At 43.8% G+C, this 18,317-nt stretch overlaps 1 protein-coding gene across 9 annotated transcripts in view; it reads left to right on the top strand.

The window, feature by feature from the left end:
- ARHGEF11 (Rho guanine nucleotide exchange factor 11) overlaps positions 1 to 18,317 on the top strand; it is a 127,351-nt gene that overhangs the window by 80,952 nt on the left and 28,082 nt on the right. For all 9 annotated transcript variants that reach the window (XM_049880831.1, XM_049880825.1, XM_049880824.1 and 6 more), the window contains 9 exons: positions 545 to 723; positions 1,567 to 1,638; positions 6,873 to 6,992; positions 8,692 to 8,737; positions 9,511 to 9,587; positions 10,883 to 11,020; positions 14,905 to 14,979; positions 15,200 to 15,301; positions 17,485 to 17,583. In XM_049880831.1, coding sequence (XP_049736788.1) covers positions 545 to 723; positions 1,567 to 1,638; positions 6,873 to 6,992; positions 8,692 to 8,737; positions 9,511 to 9,587; positions 10,883 to 11,020; positions 14,905 to 14,979; positions 15,200 to 15,301; positions 17,485 to 17,583 — 908 coding nt within the window. The remainder of the gene's footprint in view (positions 1 to 544; positions 724 to 1,566; positions 1,639 to 6,872; positions 6,993 to 8,691; positions 8,738 to 9,510; positions 9,588 to 10,882; positions 11,021 to 14,904; positions 14,980 to 15,199; positions 15,302 to 17,484; positions 17,584 to 18,317) is intronic.

Here is an 18,317-nt window from a genome sequence, read left to right as displayed (position 1 = left end):
GTTTGTGATGTACTTTATGGAACATGGTACCGATATGGCCCACTTGCAGTTGGCACCCCATTTTTTCAATAATAAAAAACTACCAATAAACAATTCAGCATGTAGCCCATTAGTGAAAAAACATGGCATCACCAAAAAAATTTTTTTAAATAAATAATTCGCCCATGAAAGGGTTAAAAGATGTGCTAGTCTAGGGAGGGTGGAGGGCTAGAATTTGAGTGCCTGCTGTGTGCCAGGCAGGCACTGTGCTGGGGGCTTTACATTGGCTAATTCATTTAATGAGATAAAGTAGGGAACAAGGTGTTCCCTAATACTTATGGTGGGATTTTGGTGGAGGTCTCTGGATGAAGGGAAGGAAGGCAGTACTTGAGCAGATGAAGGGTAGGAGGGCAGGAGTTACGGTATGGCCAGGGCTTTAGAGGTGAGAACTTAATCTGTAGAATTCCAACAAAAGGAGAAGGGGGAAGGAGCCCATCCTTTGTAACTTGAATGTCTGCAGTACGACATTGCCACTTAAGCACGCTCCCTTTATGTTTTCCTCCAGCTGGTGCCTATGTTGCACTGACTCTCCTGGGCTCTTCACCCTCGTCTGTTGGTGTCTCCGGGCTCCAGCAGGACCCAGCCCCAGCAGGAGGTCCCCGAGTCACCCCTATGATCCCACCACCACCACCTCCTCCACCTCTACCACCTCCACAGCGCATCACAGGACCCAAACCTCTACAGGTAATGGCCGCCCTGGCTGCCCCTCCTCGCTTTGTCCTTTTAAAGAGCCCTCCCTTGGAGAAGAAAGCAGGTTAAATTGAACGAGACTTCAGTAAGCAGAGATGAGCCAGAGAGATACATGAAAGATCATCACAAAGTTGAACAAAAATAAGGACTGCATTAAAGGGATAGTTCCATGCCTTAGCGTCCTCCTTCTGTGTAAACACATGGGCAGTTTTAACAGCAACATGCAGTGTGTTTCCTCAGCGTGTGAAAAACTGTAAGGAGGCCCTTTGAGAGTGCGCCTCCTCACGGGGAAGAGAGTGCACACTTCCAGGCATGGACAGAAAGCATCTGTTAAAGACTGTTGCCGGTCAGCATTACAAGGGTGGAAGGCTTCCTAAGGAAAAAACACTGCTTGGAGGAGAGACACATGGAGCCATTTGGGTAGAAGGAGAGAATCAGAAAAAGCCAAAAACCAGTAGGGAGAGAACCCTAGGACTAAGGGGAAGCCCGTGTAAGGAGTTAAAAGAGGATAAGATTTTGATAGGTATAGGGAACAGGATCTTCTGGTCGGAAAGGAGACTAGCCAGCAAGTATTGGGAGACAGAGAGGTTGGACTTTGGAGAGCAATTTGATATCAAAGGTGATTACAGCCAAGGTTTCTAGGAAGTTTAGGGGTAAAATCAAAATGAGATTTTTTTATCTGCCGAATTCTAGTTAGGTACCAAGTGTGTGTAACACATGCCTATCACCCAGGTTTTACTCTCATAGCTTTCCTCGCCCAAGAACAGCAAGCAGAAGAGAGTTAAGCTATTGAGTTTGTCCCTCAACTCTCATTACTGTCATGTTTTCCATTCCTAGGATCCCGAATTTCAAAAACATGCCACCCAGATCCTTAGGAATATGCTGAGGCAGGAGGAGAAAGAGCTACAGGTAAGGCCACTGCTGAGCGCAGACTGGCTGTTGCCTTATGAAGTAATACCTTTTTAGAGCAATCTGCCAGTATGTACAACTCAATTTACAGGCCATGTCCTATCAGGGTAAAAACTTAAAAAAATAAAATTCCAGGACCACTGAAGAATTGTCACAGGCCAAGGGAATTTGTTAAAGCAGAATTTGACCAATAGAGCTAACAGGGTTATAGAACTCATGGGTCATGGAGTAAGATAATGAACATGTGGACAAAAGGCAAACAAGTACTGAGACAGGTAGAATAAAAGAGGGAACATTGGAACTGAGGGAAATCAAAGTCAATTGGAATTAATCCTGGAAGTTTCCAAGGAAGGGAAGAGTGAGAGGGAAGGGATAGCAAGGGGAGGTGACTGCTGAGGCAGACTGATAGAGGCGGGGCACTGTTGGCTGAGGGGATGAAGAGAGATTTCCAGGCATAGGGGTGGTGTGCAAAGGGAATGGTAAACTGATTAATTTGGCTAGAGGGAAATAACCAGATTCCTATTACAGGTGTGGCATGCAGCTATCTCTGACCCCTTCATTTCAGTTCAGCAAATTACTATAAGTGCCTACTATATGTAAAGCATTGTTTTAATTCCTGTGGTATACAAAGATGAAAAAGATGGGACGGTTTGTGCTCTCAACATGTTTAAAAGCTAATGGGAGAAAATTCGAATTACAGTAGGAAGGAAAGTGGAGCTTGCAATAAGAAAACAAGAGAACAGTTAATTAATAATGGGAAATGTGGGAAAGGCTTCACAGGAAAGGTCCTAGTTCAGCTGGGCCTTGAAGAGTGGGACTTCAGTAGGCAAAAGAGACAAGGAAAAGAATGCTAGTGATGCACAGAGATGTGAAAATACATTCATTTATTTGGCAAGCATTGAGTTCCTGCTGTGTGTTAGGTACTGTGCCAAGCACGGGGGGCGAGTGTGGGGTGTTAGGGTTAGGAGTGAAGTGGTTACAAAGATAAATGAGAGATGAACCGTTCCTTTAAGGCGTTCGTAATCCAGTAGGGTATGGATGGATGAATGAAGATAGAGTTAAGATAATGGTAATAAGTGTTGATACTTATATATTGACGAAATGTCATAGAGCTATCAAAACAGTGTGATACTGGCATGAGGATAGCGTATAGATCAATGGAATAGAATTGAGAGTTCAGAAATTAACCTTCACATCTACGGTCAATTGATTTTTGACAAAGGTGCCAAGACAATCCAACGGACAAAGATTAGTCTCTTCAACAAATTGTTCTGAGACAATTGGATATCCACATGCAAAAGGATGAATTTGGACCCTTACCTCACACAGTGTACAAAAATTAATTCATGCCTATCACAGTAAAAGATGGTTTAAGATGGACTAAAGTCTTAAACATAAGAGCTGAAACTACAAAATATATAGCTTATGAGAACTGTAAACATAGAAGAAAACATAGGTGTGAGCCTTTATGACCTTGGGCTAGGCAACAGTTTCTTAGATACATCACCAAAAGCACAAGCCACCCAAAGAAAAATAGATGCATTGGACTTCTTCAAAATTAAAACTTTGGAGCGTCAAAGGACACTATCAAGACAGTGAAAAGACGATGCACAGAATGGGAGAAAAAACTTGGAAGTTATGTATCTGATGAGGGTCTAGTACTAGAACGTATAAAGAATTTCTTACAACTCAACAATAAAAAGACGAATAACCCAATTAAAAAATGGGCAAAGGATTTGGATAGATAGCTCACTAAAGAAGACATACAGTGGTCAATAAGCACGCGAAAAGATGTTCAGCATCATTAGTTATTAGGGAAATGCAAATCAGAACCACAATGAGATAATCACTGCACACTCACTAGAATGGCTATAACCAGAATAACAAGTATTTGCAAGATGTGGAGAAATTGGAACGCTTATACGTTACTAGTGGGAACATAACGTAGTGCAGCCTATGTGAAAAGTTTAGCAGGTCCTCAGAATGCTAAAGTTACCATATGACCCAACAGTTCCACTCCTAGGTGTATATATATATATGCCCAAGAGCATTGAAAAGGTATGTTCACACAAAAAGGTGTCCACAAAAGTTCATAGCTGCATTATTCATAATAGCCACAGAGTGGTAACAATCCAGATGCCCCTCAGCTGATGAATGGATAAACAAAACGTGATGTATTATTATTATTTGGCCACAAAAAGGAATGCAGTACTAATGTATACTACAAAGTGGATAAACCTCGAAAACATCATGCTAAGCCAAAGAAGTCAGACACAAAAGGCCACATGTCATAACGATGACAGTTATATGAAATGTCCAGAACAGGCAAATTCATTGTTGTGCAACCATTCCCACTATCCAGTTCTAGAACATTTCCATCACCCCAAAAAGAAACCCCATACCCGTTAGTAGCTCCCAGTCCCCCCTCTCCATGGCCCCTGGGTTCGACCTGTTGAGACTGTCACCGGTCGGAAAGTGCACTGGGCCCTGAATTCCCGAATGAGCCTGGGATTAATTCTGAAGGCAGTGGGAATTGGTTAAAGGATTTTGAGTAGGAGAGTAATTACATCTTCAAATCTGTGTTTTAGAGAAGTATATTATGAGGATTGCTGTAGGGAAGCCATCTAGGAAGCTGTTGCAGTAGTGCAGAAAAGAGGTGATAGATTTAGCAAGAATAGTATGAGTAAGAATAGAAAGGAGGGACAGAAACGGGAAGCATCTCAGAGGTCTCATCAGTAGGGCATATCAACTGGAAGGGGGAGAAGGTAAGGGAGAAGAAAGAGTAAAAGGTGACCTCAAGTTTAGGTGCCTGAGTACATGCTGATGCCATTGATGGAATAAGGTAGAGGACAGAAGCAGGCTTTAGGGAAAAGAAATGGATGAACTGAGTTAGAGTAGGACGTTCACATAAAGACCACCCTCCAGGCACATGGAGACAAGAGGGCAGAAGCACTGGAGGGAGGGCTGGGTTGAAATAGAGAGTTAGGTATTCTCAGCGTATAGGTGGTGGTTGAACTTGGGGACTGGGTGAGATCATCCAGAGCACTAGTGCAAGAGAAGAGGAGAGAGCTGAAGAGGGAACTGTGGAACTTATGTGCTTCTATAACACACAGCGCCAACCCCTGACATCAGGGCACTTGCTGTTATGTTTGTATTATAATTGTTTACTTGTCCTTTTCCCCATTAGACTAAGTTCCTTAAAGGCAAGGACCATGCTTCTTCGCTCCACATTTGTATAGTCCCCTCACCTAGCACTAAACCCATAAAAACCATACCCATTGCCGTCAAGTCAATTCCAACTCATAGTGACCCTATAGGATATAGTAGAACTGCCCCTCAGGGTTTCCATGGAGCAGCTGGTGTATTCAAACTGCCGACCAATGGTTAGCAGCTGAGCTCTAAACTACAATGCCACCAGGGCTCCACACCTAGCACAGTGTCTGGCATATATTAGCTCTCAGTAAATGTGGAACTGAGGATAACGTAGACTGAAAAGAGGAGGCAGGAATAAAACCTAAGTCGGGGTATGAGGAGAGCCAAGAGAGTGTAGAGGTAGGAAGTTAAGGGAGGAGAACACTTTAAGGAGGAGAGAATTCAAAAGAGGTGAGATGAGGACTAAGATGAGGCAACTGGGCTTGGCAATTCTGTCATTTTGCTCTTTGAAAGAGTAGCTGTAGTGAAATGGGGAGGAAGTCAGAGTGTTGTATGTTGAGGAGTGACTGGAAGAAGCCCAAGGCTCTAAATGTAGACACTGAAACATCTGGCTGCGAAAGGAGAGGTTGAAGAATGGGGCAGTGTCTTGAGGAATAATCAGTTGATGGCAAAGTTTTTTTGTTTTAAGACAGAAATTTTGAGCATTTTTGTAGGACAAAGGGAAGGAGCCGTTGGAAAAGGAGGGCTTGAAGATGTGTGAACAGTGCCCAAGATGAGCCTGGAGGCAATTGGAAATTAGCCTTTATAAAGAATTTAAGACATTTTCTCTTCTGAGACAGGAGGAAAGAAGCTAGAGATATTTCGAGGTGGAGTAAAGGGGCAGTGGTGGTTCAGGGTAGAAGTCTCGCCTCTCATGCCGGAGACCCGGGTTTGATTCCCAGACACTGCACCTCAAGCGCAGCCACCACCCAACTATGGGCGGAGGCTTTCATATTGCTCTGATGCTGAACAGGTTTCAGCAGAGCTGCCAGAGTAAGACAGACTAAGAATAAAGCCTGGCAATCTACTCTCAAAAATCAGGCAGCGAAAACCCTATGGATTGCAGTAGTCCATTCCCTTTATGCATGGGGTCACCGTTAGTTGGGGGCCAAATCAGGGCAGAATAATGACAACAAAGTTGAGAAAATTGGAGGCTTGATAGGCATGGAGAAAGTGAAATATTAAGTGTGAGGAATTTATAAAAAAGGTTGTCAACTAGCAATGAGGCTCCAGATAAACTTAGGTAATATGTGAACCCAATGTCTTTAATTATTTAACCAACAAAATTCATTGGGCATTTTCTCTTGTAAAAAAAATAATAATAGCTGCAGTGTATTCAGTTGTGACCATGTACCAGGTGCTCTGCCGAGCACTTTAGATAATCTCACTCAGATCTTATAGCTATCCCAGAGGCAGGTATTGTCATCTGCATTTTATCAGTGAGGACATACTGAAGCTTGCCCAAGTCTACACAGCCAGTAAGGGGAGGAGCCAGTATTCAAAGCCAGAGCTCCCTGACTGCAAAGCCCCGGCTCTGCACCACTGTGCTATACTCTGCTATGAGGAGTACTAGATGAGTGTTAGGAATGGCTCCTGGGTAAGGGGCTGGGCATGGGAGTATCACGATACCCTAGTCAGGGCTTCTTCCTCTCATCTCCTATGGTTTCATTGTGTGTAAGTTTCCGCTTTAGCATTTTTTTGCGTGCAGGCCTGGACAGTCACTTGAATAGTTCACACCTGAATAGTGGTCAGGGAACACAACCTTATCTAAGACATGAGACTTACACTGGGCCTAGATGGATGGGTCAGATTTGGACAGGCCTTTGTGTTGCCTCACATGTTCTGTTTCTGGTCATTTATACCTTTTCCCGACCCTAATGATGATGAAATAAGGTGCATCTACTAGAAGACAGAGATCTCGCCTTTCTCCTCTTTGTTTTGGGGTAACCGCCTATTCTTCCCGCTGGTGAGTCATCCATGCTCTACTAACCACCCCTGTGCTTTTCCCCTCCTCTCTCTCCACCTCCCCCACCCCAACCCAGCGTATCTGTGAGGTGTATAACCGGAACCCCGCCAGCCTGCTGGAAGAGCAGATTGAAGGCGCCCGGCGGCGAGTCTCTCAGTTACAGCTGAAGATCCAACAGGAGACTGGTGGCTTAGTGGTGAGTGATGCTAGGCACAGCTCTAGGAAGGGCACCATCCAGGTAGACTGGGTACAATTAGGGAGGAAGTTAGGACAGAAGGCACCCTGAGTCATGCAAGGATCCCAAGGCTGAGCTAATAAGTGGTTTGTATTTTACGTAAGAAACAGAGGTCAGCAGTTCTTTATTTAGCTCCAAAGAGACTGAGCACTGTCCCTGGCACTTGGCTACCATATAAAGGAAAAGCATATTTCTTGCCCTCCAAGAGCTTACGGTTGCAATGGAAAGAAAGAAATAAGAAAGAAATCAGAGTATCTGCTTTAGTCCCCTGATTTTTCATCCACTTCTGAGTGTTTCCTCAAAGTTGATATATATTCCTAGACTGGTTTTACTCATTACTCACTTGGTAGCTTTTTTCACCACCCACCCCTCAGGTAATGGGTCTCCTCAAAGATATTCAAGTACAAGTTAAAGTCATCCTAAGTAAGGGATCCCCAGTCAGTTGAGAAAGATCTGTCTCAACAGCTTTCTGGAAGATTCCAGAGAGGAGCCATCTCTTTATCCATTCCAGTCAGGGACTTTTACCGTTAGTGTTTTACCTCCAGCAGGCCTTCATTCTCTGGGAAAATAAAAAACAGCGCTCCAGAAACTTTAAGGTCTCCAAGAATAGTATTTGCTAAAGCCAGTAGAAATTATTTGGGGATTAGCTACCTCTTTTTTTTTTTTTTCCTTTAAGAATATCCAGATCAAAAAACTTTGAGAATCATAGGCTAATCCAATTTAAACTTTTTTTTCCTGAAGACTTCTCAGTATCACATGGCTGTTACAAGCTCAGGTTCTGTACTAAAACTGTTGGATTCACATTCCAACTCTCGGACTCACCAGCTTTAAGATCCTCAACATGTTACTTAATCCCTGAGAGCCTCAGTTTCCTCGTTTATAAAATGGAGATCACGATACACAACAACACTAGGGGTATTGGGGGAATTAAATCATGCCCGTAGCACTGGGGGCAGTATGCATCTGCCACTGCCACTGCCACTGTTGGGGTCTGTGCACTCATGCACTGTGAAGCGGTGAGCCTGAAACACTAGGCTTGGAACCTGGAGACCTTCGTTCGGGCCTGGCAGATCGTTTACCCACTGTGTAGCTTGGGCAAGTTGCTTAAGACCTGTGAGCTTCTGTTTCCTCATTTATACTGTGAGGGTAATATACCTAAGTCAGAGTTGTTGAAAGATTAGAGACATAGAAAAGCACCTTAGAAACAATAAAGCACTGTCAACATAATTTCCTTCCCTTTGGTTTCTCGGTCCTGTTCAGAGGTCTTTACAGGTAGGCCTTTCCCATCTTCCCTCAGTCACCTGCTGAGTTTTTTGTATACCCTAATAGTTAGGGTTTTTTTTTTTTGGCGGGGGGGCCGGCGATAGTTAGGAGGTTCCTTCTTATGTCTAACCCAACTAAGGCAGTAGATGCTTTGAAGTCCAAGATGATAAATGAGATTTTAGAATTTTGCTAATGGTAAGTCTCCCATTCCACCATTTTCAGGGGTCTCCATCTTCCTCAAACTGTACGAATGAAGTGGTATGCCTTGTAGCCAGGCAATTTAAGCCAATAAAGCAGGCCACCAGTTGTAAGCCAAGAAAGCTTTGATTGGAGGAACGAAACAGGAGGAGGAGAGGGTCACAGAATTTGCCCACCCACTGTGCCTTTCTTTTTTTAGGACGTACTTCCACTGTATGGTGATACCAGCCAGAGATCATCAGAAGGTGAGTCCCCCATCACCCGCTTTTTCTCTGGGGTGTCTTCAGTCCAGGCTTCTTATCTACTGGGCAGATTCGGGGGGGAAATAGAGACAAATGAGAGAAAACAGTACAAATGCACAGGAAACTGAATACAACTTATGCAGTAGAAGAAACCCTGGTGGCACAGTGATTAAAAGCTATGGCTCCTAACCAAAAGGTCACCAATTTGAATCCACTAGGTGCTCCTTGGAAACCCTATGGGGTTTTCCTATAGCGTCACTGAGTCGGAATCGACTCGACGGCAATGGGTTTGTTTTTTTTTTATGCAGTAGAAATGAGTGTCTAACCAGTAGCACTGAATAGGTAAGTGCCACGGAGACACTAGAATAATTATGGTCCAGAGAACAGCTTGCCTAACAGCACCTGGCACTTAGGAGCTCAACAAATACTTGTTGCCAGAAGAAATGGGCGGGAACTAGAAGAGAGTTGGGAATGAGTTGAGAGGTAAGATTAGTTGTAAGACAGAGCCGTGGTGTCTTATTTCAGGTGACGACATGGCCTGTACGCAGACATAGAGATAGGAAAGAGCTAGATGTGGTAGGAGTGGAGAATAGGTCTGCCCAGGAAAGTGTCTGAGTTGAGGGGTCGTGAGATGAGAGAGCCAAAGGGAAACTGGTAAAAAGGAAGGAAGGGGGCTGCTTCCTTTTCCTGCCCTGTGCATGGGTTCCCAGAATAAAGGTTCTTCTTTGCCCCGAAACACAGCTCCTTCCTCACTGTGTACACTGTTTTCTCCTCAGGCCGCCTTTCTCTCGATTCCCAGGAAGGGGACAGTGGCTTGGACTCTGGGACAGAACGCTTTCCTTCCCTCAGTGAGGTGAGTGCCAGCGGGGGCAGGCCTGCTTAAAGGTGTGCATCCTGCACACTCTGGGCACCTTACGGTTCTGCTGCTCACCGGCCTCACCAAGGCCTCTGGCCTGTCACCTGTGAACTTCTCTAGTTCCGTTGCCAAGGATTTTAGTCACCGTGCCCTGGGCTCCAAAAGAGGGGGTTTCAAATGCATCCTACATGCAAGAGCATCAAACCTGGCTGCTATTTTATACAAGGAGTAGGCAGGAGAGACCAGGGTTGTTAACGCTAATGAGCCTTTGAGTGTAAAGGAGCATAAATCCTCAAAAACAGTGACTCGACCAAAAGAACATTTCTTCCTGACTGGTAACAGCATCATCTGAGATTAACACAGAGAACCTGGCCTGATCAGAAGTGGCTGTCTCTCTCTGCCTCACAGATCTTTTTCTACCTGAACGGCTCATCTTTTCAGAAGTAGTCAAAAAACTTCAGGTTTTGGCCTCAAAGTTTATTTCATCCAGGTGTTCTCAAGTTTACATACTCAGTGTAAAAATAAGAACGAACAGAAGAGGTACTAATGATGTTAGCAAAATATTTCCTTAGCCAGTTAATTAAAAATGTGAGTAAGTAGTTGAAAGCATGTTGAAAACCTAATTTCAGATAACTATTGGAATTTTACCTGCTCCTGTCTTTCCATGGGAAAATGCTGAATAGATACGGCAGGACCAGGATATGGGAAAGTCACCAAGAAAGGGGAAGCGAGGTCCTAAATAGAGTTGACATACATTACCTTGAGGGCTTGACATCTGGGGAGCAACATAGCTTAGTGACAAAGAGTGTGGGCTGCAGGCTGAGACTGCCTGGGTTGAATCCAGAGAATACCACATTGCTAGCTCTTTGACCTTTAGTAAGTCTAATGACCTCTCCAAGTCTTAGTTTCCTCTTATGAAAGTAAGAGGAATTACAGCACCAACTCAAAGGTCGGAAAGCCTGGTGGTGTAGTGGTTAAGAGTCTGACTGCTAACCAAAAGGTTGACAGTTAAATCCACCAGGCGCTCCTTGGAAATCTCATGAGGCAGTTCTGCTCTGTCCTGTAGGGTCGCTATAAGTTGGAATCAACTCAACAGCGGTGGGTTTGGTTTTGGTTTTTTTAGTCAAAGATCTATGGTGAGAATTAAATCAGATAATACATGATCAGGGGCTTAGTATAATGCCTTGCACAGTAAGTACTGAATTTATATTAGCCGATGTTCTGAGCGTGGTTATCATCAGCAGATGAGCTTCTGGATGAGTCTCCTCCTTACTGAATTCTCTGTTCTCCAGTCATTGATGAATCGGAACTCGGTACTGTCAGACCCCGGGCTTGACAGTCCTCGAACCTCCCCTGTGATCATGGCCAGGATGGCTCAGCACCACAGGCGGCAGGGCTCAGATGCACCAGTGCCCCCTTCCAGCGACCAGGTAAGGGAGCCACAGCCACCCTGGGTCTGCAGTTTCCCTTTTCCAGAGTGGGCATGGAGGCCTGGGTGCTATCAGTTTGGCCTTGAATAAGCCAAGTTGTTCCAACAACTCAAAATTTGTGACAGACACTTACCTAGAGAACAAATAGTAAAGAAAGAACAGGATATAAATAGGTACGTGAACGGAAGGGCCTCTCAGGTGCTGCATGAAGTCAGTGGCGCATCTGCGGGGAAGCGGCATTTGAGGAGCAGAGAGCTTGTCTTCCTTCACTCTCTGTGGAGGGTGGAAGATGGATGTGTTCATTGTTTCTCCAGAACACTAATACTCAGTTCTCTCTTTCCCTAGCAAAATCCTTTTCTCAACAAAATCTTATTATTTGGAACCCTAATATAAAAAACAGATAAAAGTTCAGCTCCCCTGGGACCTTTCCTGCTCAGCCTCCCTCACCCTCTGGGGCACTTCCGTAGAGCCCTGAGGTTCTGTAAAACCTGATTGGAAAGTGACTGCTCTCAAGGATAGAACTAGGTCCAGGGGAGATTGCAGGAAGGCAGGTTTTGGCTCAGTGCAAAAAGCTGCTAAAGAATCTATCTGCCTGTCTAGCAGTGAAATGGGGTGATGAAAGCCAGAGAATTGCCTGTCATAGTTCAAGCAGAAGCTGGGTCACTCCCTGTTGGGGACATTGGGAAGTGATCTATTTTTATAAAACAGTGTTTCTTAAACTTCAGTCATCTGCTACAGCCATCGTGACTGTTGCCATACCCACATACCAACTGCATAGTGTTTCCTTAGTGTTTTTCTTTAAGCTAACTCATTCCTTTTTAAATTCATTTTAAAGGAAATATTGTATCGCTACCTTAAATTAAAACCAGTATCACACATTATAAATGCAAGGCAAATGTAAAAATAAATATAATTTTGGAAACAATTTTGTTAAATTCTAGCAAGAAACAGAACAGTGTAGACAGACTGCTACCTTTTATGTTAAGAGGAAAAACAGCCTCTTGCCTCATGTGTCTCTGGATGAATACATAAAAAACTGAGATTTGTTGCCTCTGAGGAGGGGCAGCGGGAGGGAGGAAGACTCTTCATTGACCCCTTTGTACCCTTTTAATTCTGTACTACAGGAATATACTAAAATTTTTACTCCGAAATTGAATAGATAAAATTAAAACAAACTGAAAAATAAACTATAGCTAGATTCTGTTGTTTGTCAAAGGCTTCAGTTAAGCCTGAGACTTATTCTGCCTTAGTAAAAGATAAACTAGCATCAGAATGAAACTTTCTCCTGCATTAAGTAAAAGAATTGAAAGAGAACTGAAAAGGAACTAACTTTCTTACAATAGAGTTCAGTGTTGTTTAGTAACATTTATTTACCTATTTAAACATTTTATTGTTGTTTGTTGAAAGTTTACAGAGCAAATTTAGAATGAATGAGCAAATACTTTGGAACGGAACTAATCAAAATCATCCCCAGAGTATTATCTTGGGGAGGGCTTATTCAAGACACCCAGCTTCTTGAACTTCTTGAGTATGGTCTGTAGGCAGAGGACTGCGGCCTAGGAGAATCCTGTCTTGTTTAAGTCCAGAGTTCCGCAGTCATCAGAGGAAAAGAATCAAGAGCTGCTTTACAAAAGAATACATTCGATGCTCTAGTTTTACTCAAAGCATAGAGTATAGTTTAGAATCTAACATGTATTAAAAAGCCTAGCATACCAGCTACTGTGCCAGGTCCTTTACAAAAAAATATTATTTAATTTTCAAAATCAGGAAAAGAGATAGGTACTAGAATTCTCATTTGACGTTTGAGAAAACTGAGGCAAAGAAAGGCTAAGGGACTCCTCAACGACTTAGCTCGTTAAGGACAGGGTTGGGATTGGACTTGGTTTCCTGAGCCCAACACAGGTGTAATTCCTCTCATTGAGTGCCCACCCGTGGTTCCTCCATTTGTGCCGTGAAATGACCTAGTTCAGGTTGCTGAGTGGGGGTCAGACATACATACTGGTGGTTAAGAAAACAGGAAGGGAGTAAATGGTCTTGGACTCCTTTTCATGTTCCTGGATTTGTTCATCAGCTGAAAACCATTTAAATTGCTATTTTGTAGTGATAAGAGTGAATATAGTATAGTTCCAGTTTTTTAATAATAATATACATTAATAAGACCATAGAGGAAAGCCTGCACTATGCTCTAGACTGTCGGTGGTAGGGGGCTGGGATCATAGGGAACTCTCACTTCCTGTTACATAATCCTGTAATATTTTATTTTTTTATCATGAGCATATTCTGCTTTTATAATCATATATATATATTTATTTACACACATATATAGGTAAAGACTTTTTTAAAAAATTCTGCCCACGAACACTTAGTGCTTTCAAGTGTCACCAGAGAGCCAAGTGGAACCAGGAGCGGTTATCCAGCTCCCCCTGGGGACTGTGGACCCAGAGGTACTCGGAGGCTAGAGTCTTACAGGAGAGGAAGACATTGAGGATGTGTGTGAGAAGTACAGATACGACCCATCAGCCCTGACTCTGCAGCTTTGAGCATGCTGTTCAGTCCCAATGGGTCTCACTTTTTCAATTATAAATGAGTGCTGGGTTCGATTTCAAATGCCTTCCAGGTCTCTCCTGTTCTCTGACTCGGTCATTCTGAGCACAGAGCCTGGAAGTATCCAGGAGAACAAAACAGAAGTGCAGAGCTTCAAGGAGGAACTGTCAGGAAAAGCCCCTTGACAAAATAGATTAAGAGGGGACCTGGGGCCTGGAAAAAGGAGGCACAGGTAAGCAAGATGGGTTCTGGAAACAGAGCCCATGTTGGAGAATCACTAGAAATGAGGAAGATTAAATTGAGAATGAAAAATATAGTTGGTAAAAAGGCTTTGAAAGCTCAAGAAACCTTTAGGAGAAAACCTTGTCCAGTAAAAGCATCTGAGAAGTATAAACAACGGGAAGCCCTTTTCCTCATACCTAATCGCTAGCTTATCAGGTAGAATTAGATTTGTATTAAGATAGGCATAAAGGGAGAAGAAAGAAAAGCCAGGCCACTGAGTTTGGATTTTAGACAGACAAGGGGAACCGGAGTCCCTGAATGACACAAACAGTTAAATGCTCAGCTACTAATGGAAAGGTTGGAGGTTTGCATCTACTCAAGCACCTTGGAAAAAAGGCCTGATGATCTACTTCCAAAAAGATTACAACCATTAAAAACCCTATGGAGCTCAGTTCTACTCTGAAACACGTGGAGTCGATATCAGTTGGAATCAACTCAATGGTAACTTTTTTTTTTTTTAATGAACCTCTACCATAGATTCTTGAGCAGGCAAGGGTAATAATAAAAATGATGTCTGAGAAAGAGCAGCCCCTTCCTCTTTTGTCTAGAGAGGTGGAGATCCACTACTAGACTCCACTCTGACAGATAACAAGCTCGGGCACTTAGTAGTAGGCACACAGTAACTGTCCAGCAGCACTGTGGTAGACCTAGATTTGGAGAGAGTGTGTTTGGAGTGTGCGAGACTGTTCAGGGAAACAATGAAGCTCCTAACCCAACAGTCCAGCTGGAGCTATAGGTTCTTGTATTGGCTGAAACTCCTTCCCTAGATCTTTCACCAACAGGAAGAGAACATTTTCTCTCACTTCCCATCTTCACATGTCATGTGACCAGGCTGCCCTGGTGCTGCTCTGCCCCACCCAGACGCACTTGACTTCCTGCAGGGTGGGAATCGTTTCATCTGCCCTCTGAGATTTGGGGGTGGTGGTGAGATACCAACTCTCACCAGTCCTGTGTGGCTTTCCTTGTCCATGCTGTGCTGTCACTAAACAGACTCGGTTGAGGGGTTGAATCCCCTGCTCCCTAACCTCTCATCTCTACAGCTTGACTCTCTTTCCCAGGGTGTAGATCAAAGCCCAAAGCCTTTAATTATCGGCCCAGAGGAAGATTATGACCCAGGTTATTTCAACAACGAGGTAACGGTTTCCTGGCTTTCTCCTTTCATCATTCTTCAGTCATACAAGCTGCCCTCAATGGGTACAGTTTGACTGGTGTCACCTGGGAAGAGAGTGTGGGAGAGGGAAACACAGCTTATAAACCCTGAAAGTGGGTAATACGGGAGCTAAGCTGGGGCAGGCTGTGTTTCTCTATGCTGCTTCTGTGCCTCACCACTGTTCGCCTCCTTCTGCCTTCCAGGGCAACATCATATTCCAGGATCTTGAGAAGCTTAAGTCACGCCCAGCTCACCTGGGGGTTTTTCTACGTTATATCCTGTCTCAGGCAGACCCCAGTCCACTGGTAAGTCAGAAGCATCGGTCTTTTTTTTTTTCTTTTTCTTAATATTTTATTGTGTTTTCTGTGAAGGTTTACACAGCAGTTTAGGTTCCCAATCAGTTTCTATGCAAGTTGTTCATTGACATAGATTATATCCTTTACAATGTGTGAACATTCTCATTACTTCCATTTTGGTTGCTCCATTTCCATTAATCTAGTTTCCCTGCCTCCTTACATTTCCATCCTTGTTTTAAAGTAATTGTTGATTTTAGAGGCTTTTCAATGGCTGATTTTTTTTTTTTTAATTGTACTCTAGGTGAAAGTTTATAGCTCAAGTTAATTTCTCAGACAAAAATTTATACATATATCGTTACACGTCATTGGTAGCAATCCCTATAATGTGACAGCACACTCCCCCTTTTCATGCCGGGTTTCTTGTGTCAGTTCAACCAGCTCTTGTCCCTTTCTGCCCTCTCGTGCTGCCTCTGGACAGGTCGCCTGTTTGGTCTTGGGTATCTGATTCAACTAAGAAGCACACTCTTCACAAGTATTGTTTATGTTCTATAGTCTAGTCTAATCTTTGTCTGAAGCGTGGGCTTCAGGAGCTGTTTTAGTTCTGGGTTAACAGAGCATCTGGGGGTCATGGCTTCTGGGGTTCCTCCAGCCCCAGTCAGACCATTAAATCTGGTCTTTTTATGTGAATTTTAGCTCTGCTCCATACTTTTCTCCCACTCCGTCTAGGACTGTCTGTTGTGTTTCCCGTCGAGGTGATCACTGATGGTAGTTCTTCTACCATCTATTTCTTCTGGTCTCGGACTGATGGAGTCTCTGGTTTATGTGGCCCTTTTGTGTCTTGGGCTAATATTCCTTGTGTCTTTGGTATTCTTCATTCGCCTTTGCTCCAGGTGGGTTGGGACCAACTGATGCATCTTAGATGGCCACGCACAAGCTTTTAAGACCCCAGACGCCACTCACCAATGTGAGATGCAGAACATTTTCTTAATAAACTTTGTTGTGCCAGCTGACTTTGATGTCCTCCGAAACCATGGTCTCCAGGCCCCAGCCCCAGTTCTTCTGTCCCTCAAAGTGTTTGGTTGTGTTCAGGAAACTTCTTAGCTTTTGCTTTAGTCCAGTTGAGAAGCATTAGTCTTGACTGAGTGCCGGCTTAGCTTGGCAAAGAGACTCTATAGCCTCTTTCCCTGTACTCTAAATGTTGTAAGTCAGACCCCGGAGGGAATCTCATTTTTCACTGCCTGTGACACAGCTAACTACACCATTAGCATAGGGAGCAGAAAAAGAGCTAAGCCAGGAAAACTCATTCTCAGTGAGTTTTGGGAAGTCATCTTTGAGAAGATGGTCTTTCTAGAGTTCTCTGAATGCAAATGGATACAGACTGATTGTGGGGAATTGAAAGAGTGGCCATTGCAAATCCACAATATTACCACAAGGAGGTTTGGCAGAGGGGCCAGGAGATGAAAGGTCTCGGAGCTGCAGGTGAAGACAAGAAGGACTGTGAGGGATGGAGGCTGAGTACCTCAGGGCAGTGCTCAGAGCAGCAGCCTTACCAACCCCTCTCATTCTGCTCAGCTGCTTACAGACAAGGGAGGTGGAAGGAGAGAGGTTGACGTCACGTTTTTCAGAATAAATTTCTGGGCTAAGGCATGGACTGGTATTTTTTCTTTCTGGGAATACCACCGTTAAAAGCCAGAATGAACATCCGTTTGTTCAACAGACATTACTGAGCACCTGTGTGTTTTTTTTGTGTGTAAGTCCCAGGTGCAGTTGTCTCAGAAGCATTCCTGAATGAAGACAGGCATATCACAAAGAGAAATAAAACACAAAAACTCTTAGTAAACAAGATACAAACAAGTACAGAACACAAGTAGAGAGGGTACAGAGTTGAGGAGTGATCGTGTTGGAAGAGGGGGCGGGGGTGTTATTTACCTCATGTTTCTGAAACACTCTAACCTAGTGTTTTTCATCACTTGCACTATTAACATTTTAAGCTGAAGGATTCTTTGTTAGGGGCTGTCCTGTGCATTATAAGATATTTAGCCCCTGGCCTCTACCCACTAGGTGCCATTAGTAACTTTCTCCCCCAGTTGTGACAACTAAAAATGTGTCCAGACATTTCCAAATGTCCCCTGGGGGGCAAAATTGCCCCTGGTTGAGAACTACTGCTCTAACCCATTTTCTCTCTCTTCTAGCTTTTCTACTTGTGTGCAGAAGTTTATCAGCAGACAAACCCCAAAGATTCCCGAAGCTTGGGGAAAGACATCTGGAATATTTTCCTAGAGAAAAATGCGGTAAGGCACTAATAGATTGGATCATAATTTCATTATACTCTTTGGACCAGTAAGAGGCAGAGGAAAAACTAAGCAAAACATTCAGGCTTAGTGTAAACAGATTCTTAAAGAGAAGTCTTGGTTGGGAGATTAGAATTCCTAGATTCTGTTCCCAGCCCTGCTTTCAAGAGATTGATCGCCTCTCTGTGCTTCTTTTGTTCCACATCTAACAAAGGTAGAGCACACATTGCTTCTCCCCAAGATGTTTGGAGAAAGAAAGAGATCTCACCAAATTCAAATTACTCTCCCCTGAGTGATCACCCTGGTTTCCTCCCACCCTCCTTCCCTTGCTCATCTCTGGGATGAAGAAACAGAGACCCAGAGACATGAGATGATCTAGATTAATGGCCAAGAGGAGAACCCAGGTTTCTGAAGCCCAGCCTGACTTGCTGTTACTGCCCAAAAACAGGCCCCGGGGGCTGAGAGGACCCTGTAGTCTCGGGACAGATGAGCACTCTGTGAGTCTGGACACAGTTGCTGGGGTCCTATTGGCATGGGCAGCACCTTTGCCTGCAGAGGGCAGTTCCCATTTTAGACTTTGTAATCTGATCATCTAAACTCATTCTGTGTTTAGCAGTGAAGTACTAGGACTAGTGAGGTTGGAAAATAAACCACTTATTTCTTAAGGTTTTTATATTTACCCCTTAAATGGGTCGTGAATTGCTTCCTTTTGGTTATGGTGCAACCACCCCAGT

Source organism: Elephas maximus, chromosome 3, assembly GCF_024166365.1.
Source record: "Elephas maximus indicus isolate mEleMax1 chromosome 3, mEleMax1 primary haplotype, whole genome shotgun sequence".
In the NCBI taxonomy this organism is placed as follows: domain Eukaryota; kingdom Metazoa; phylum Chordata; class Mammalia; order Proboscidea; family Elephantidae; genus Elephas; species Elephas maximus.
This window is presented reverse-complemented; position numbering and strand designations above follow the sequence as displayed.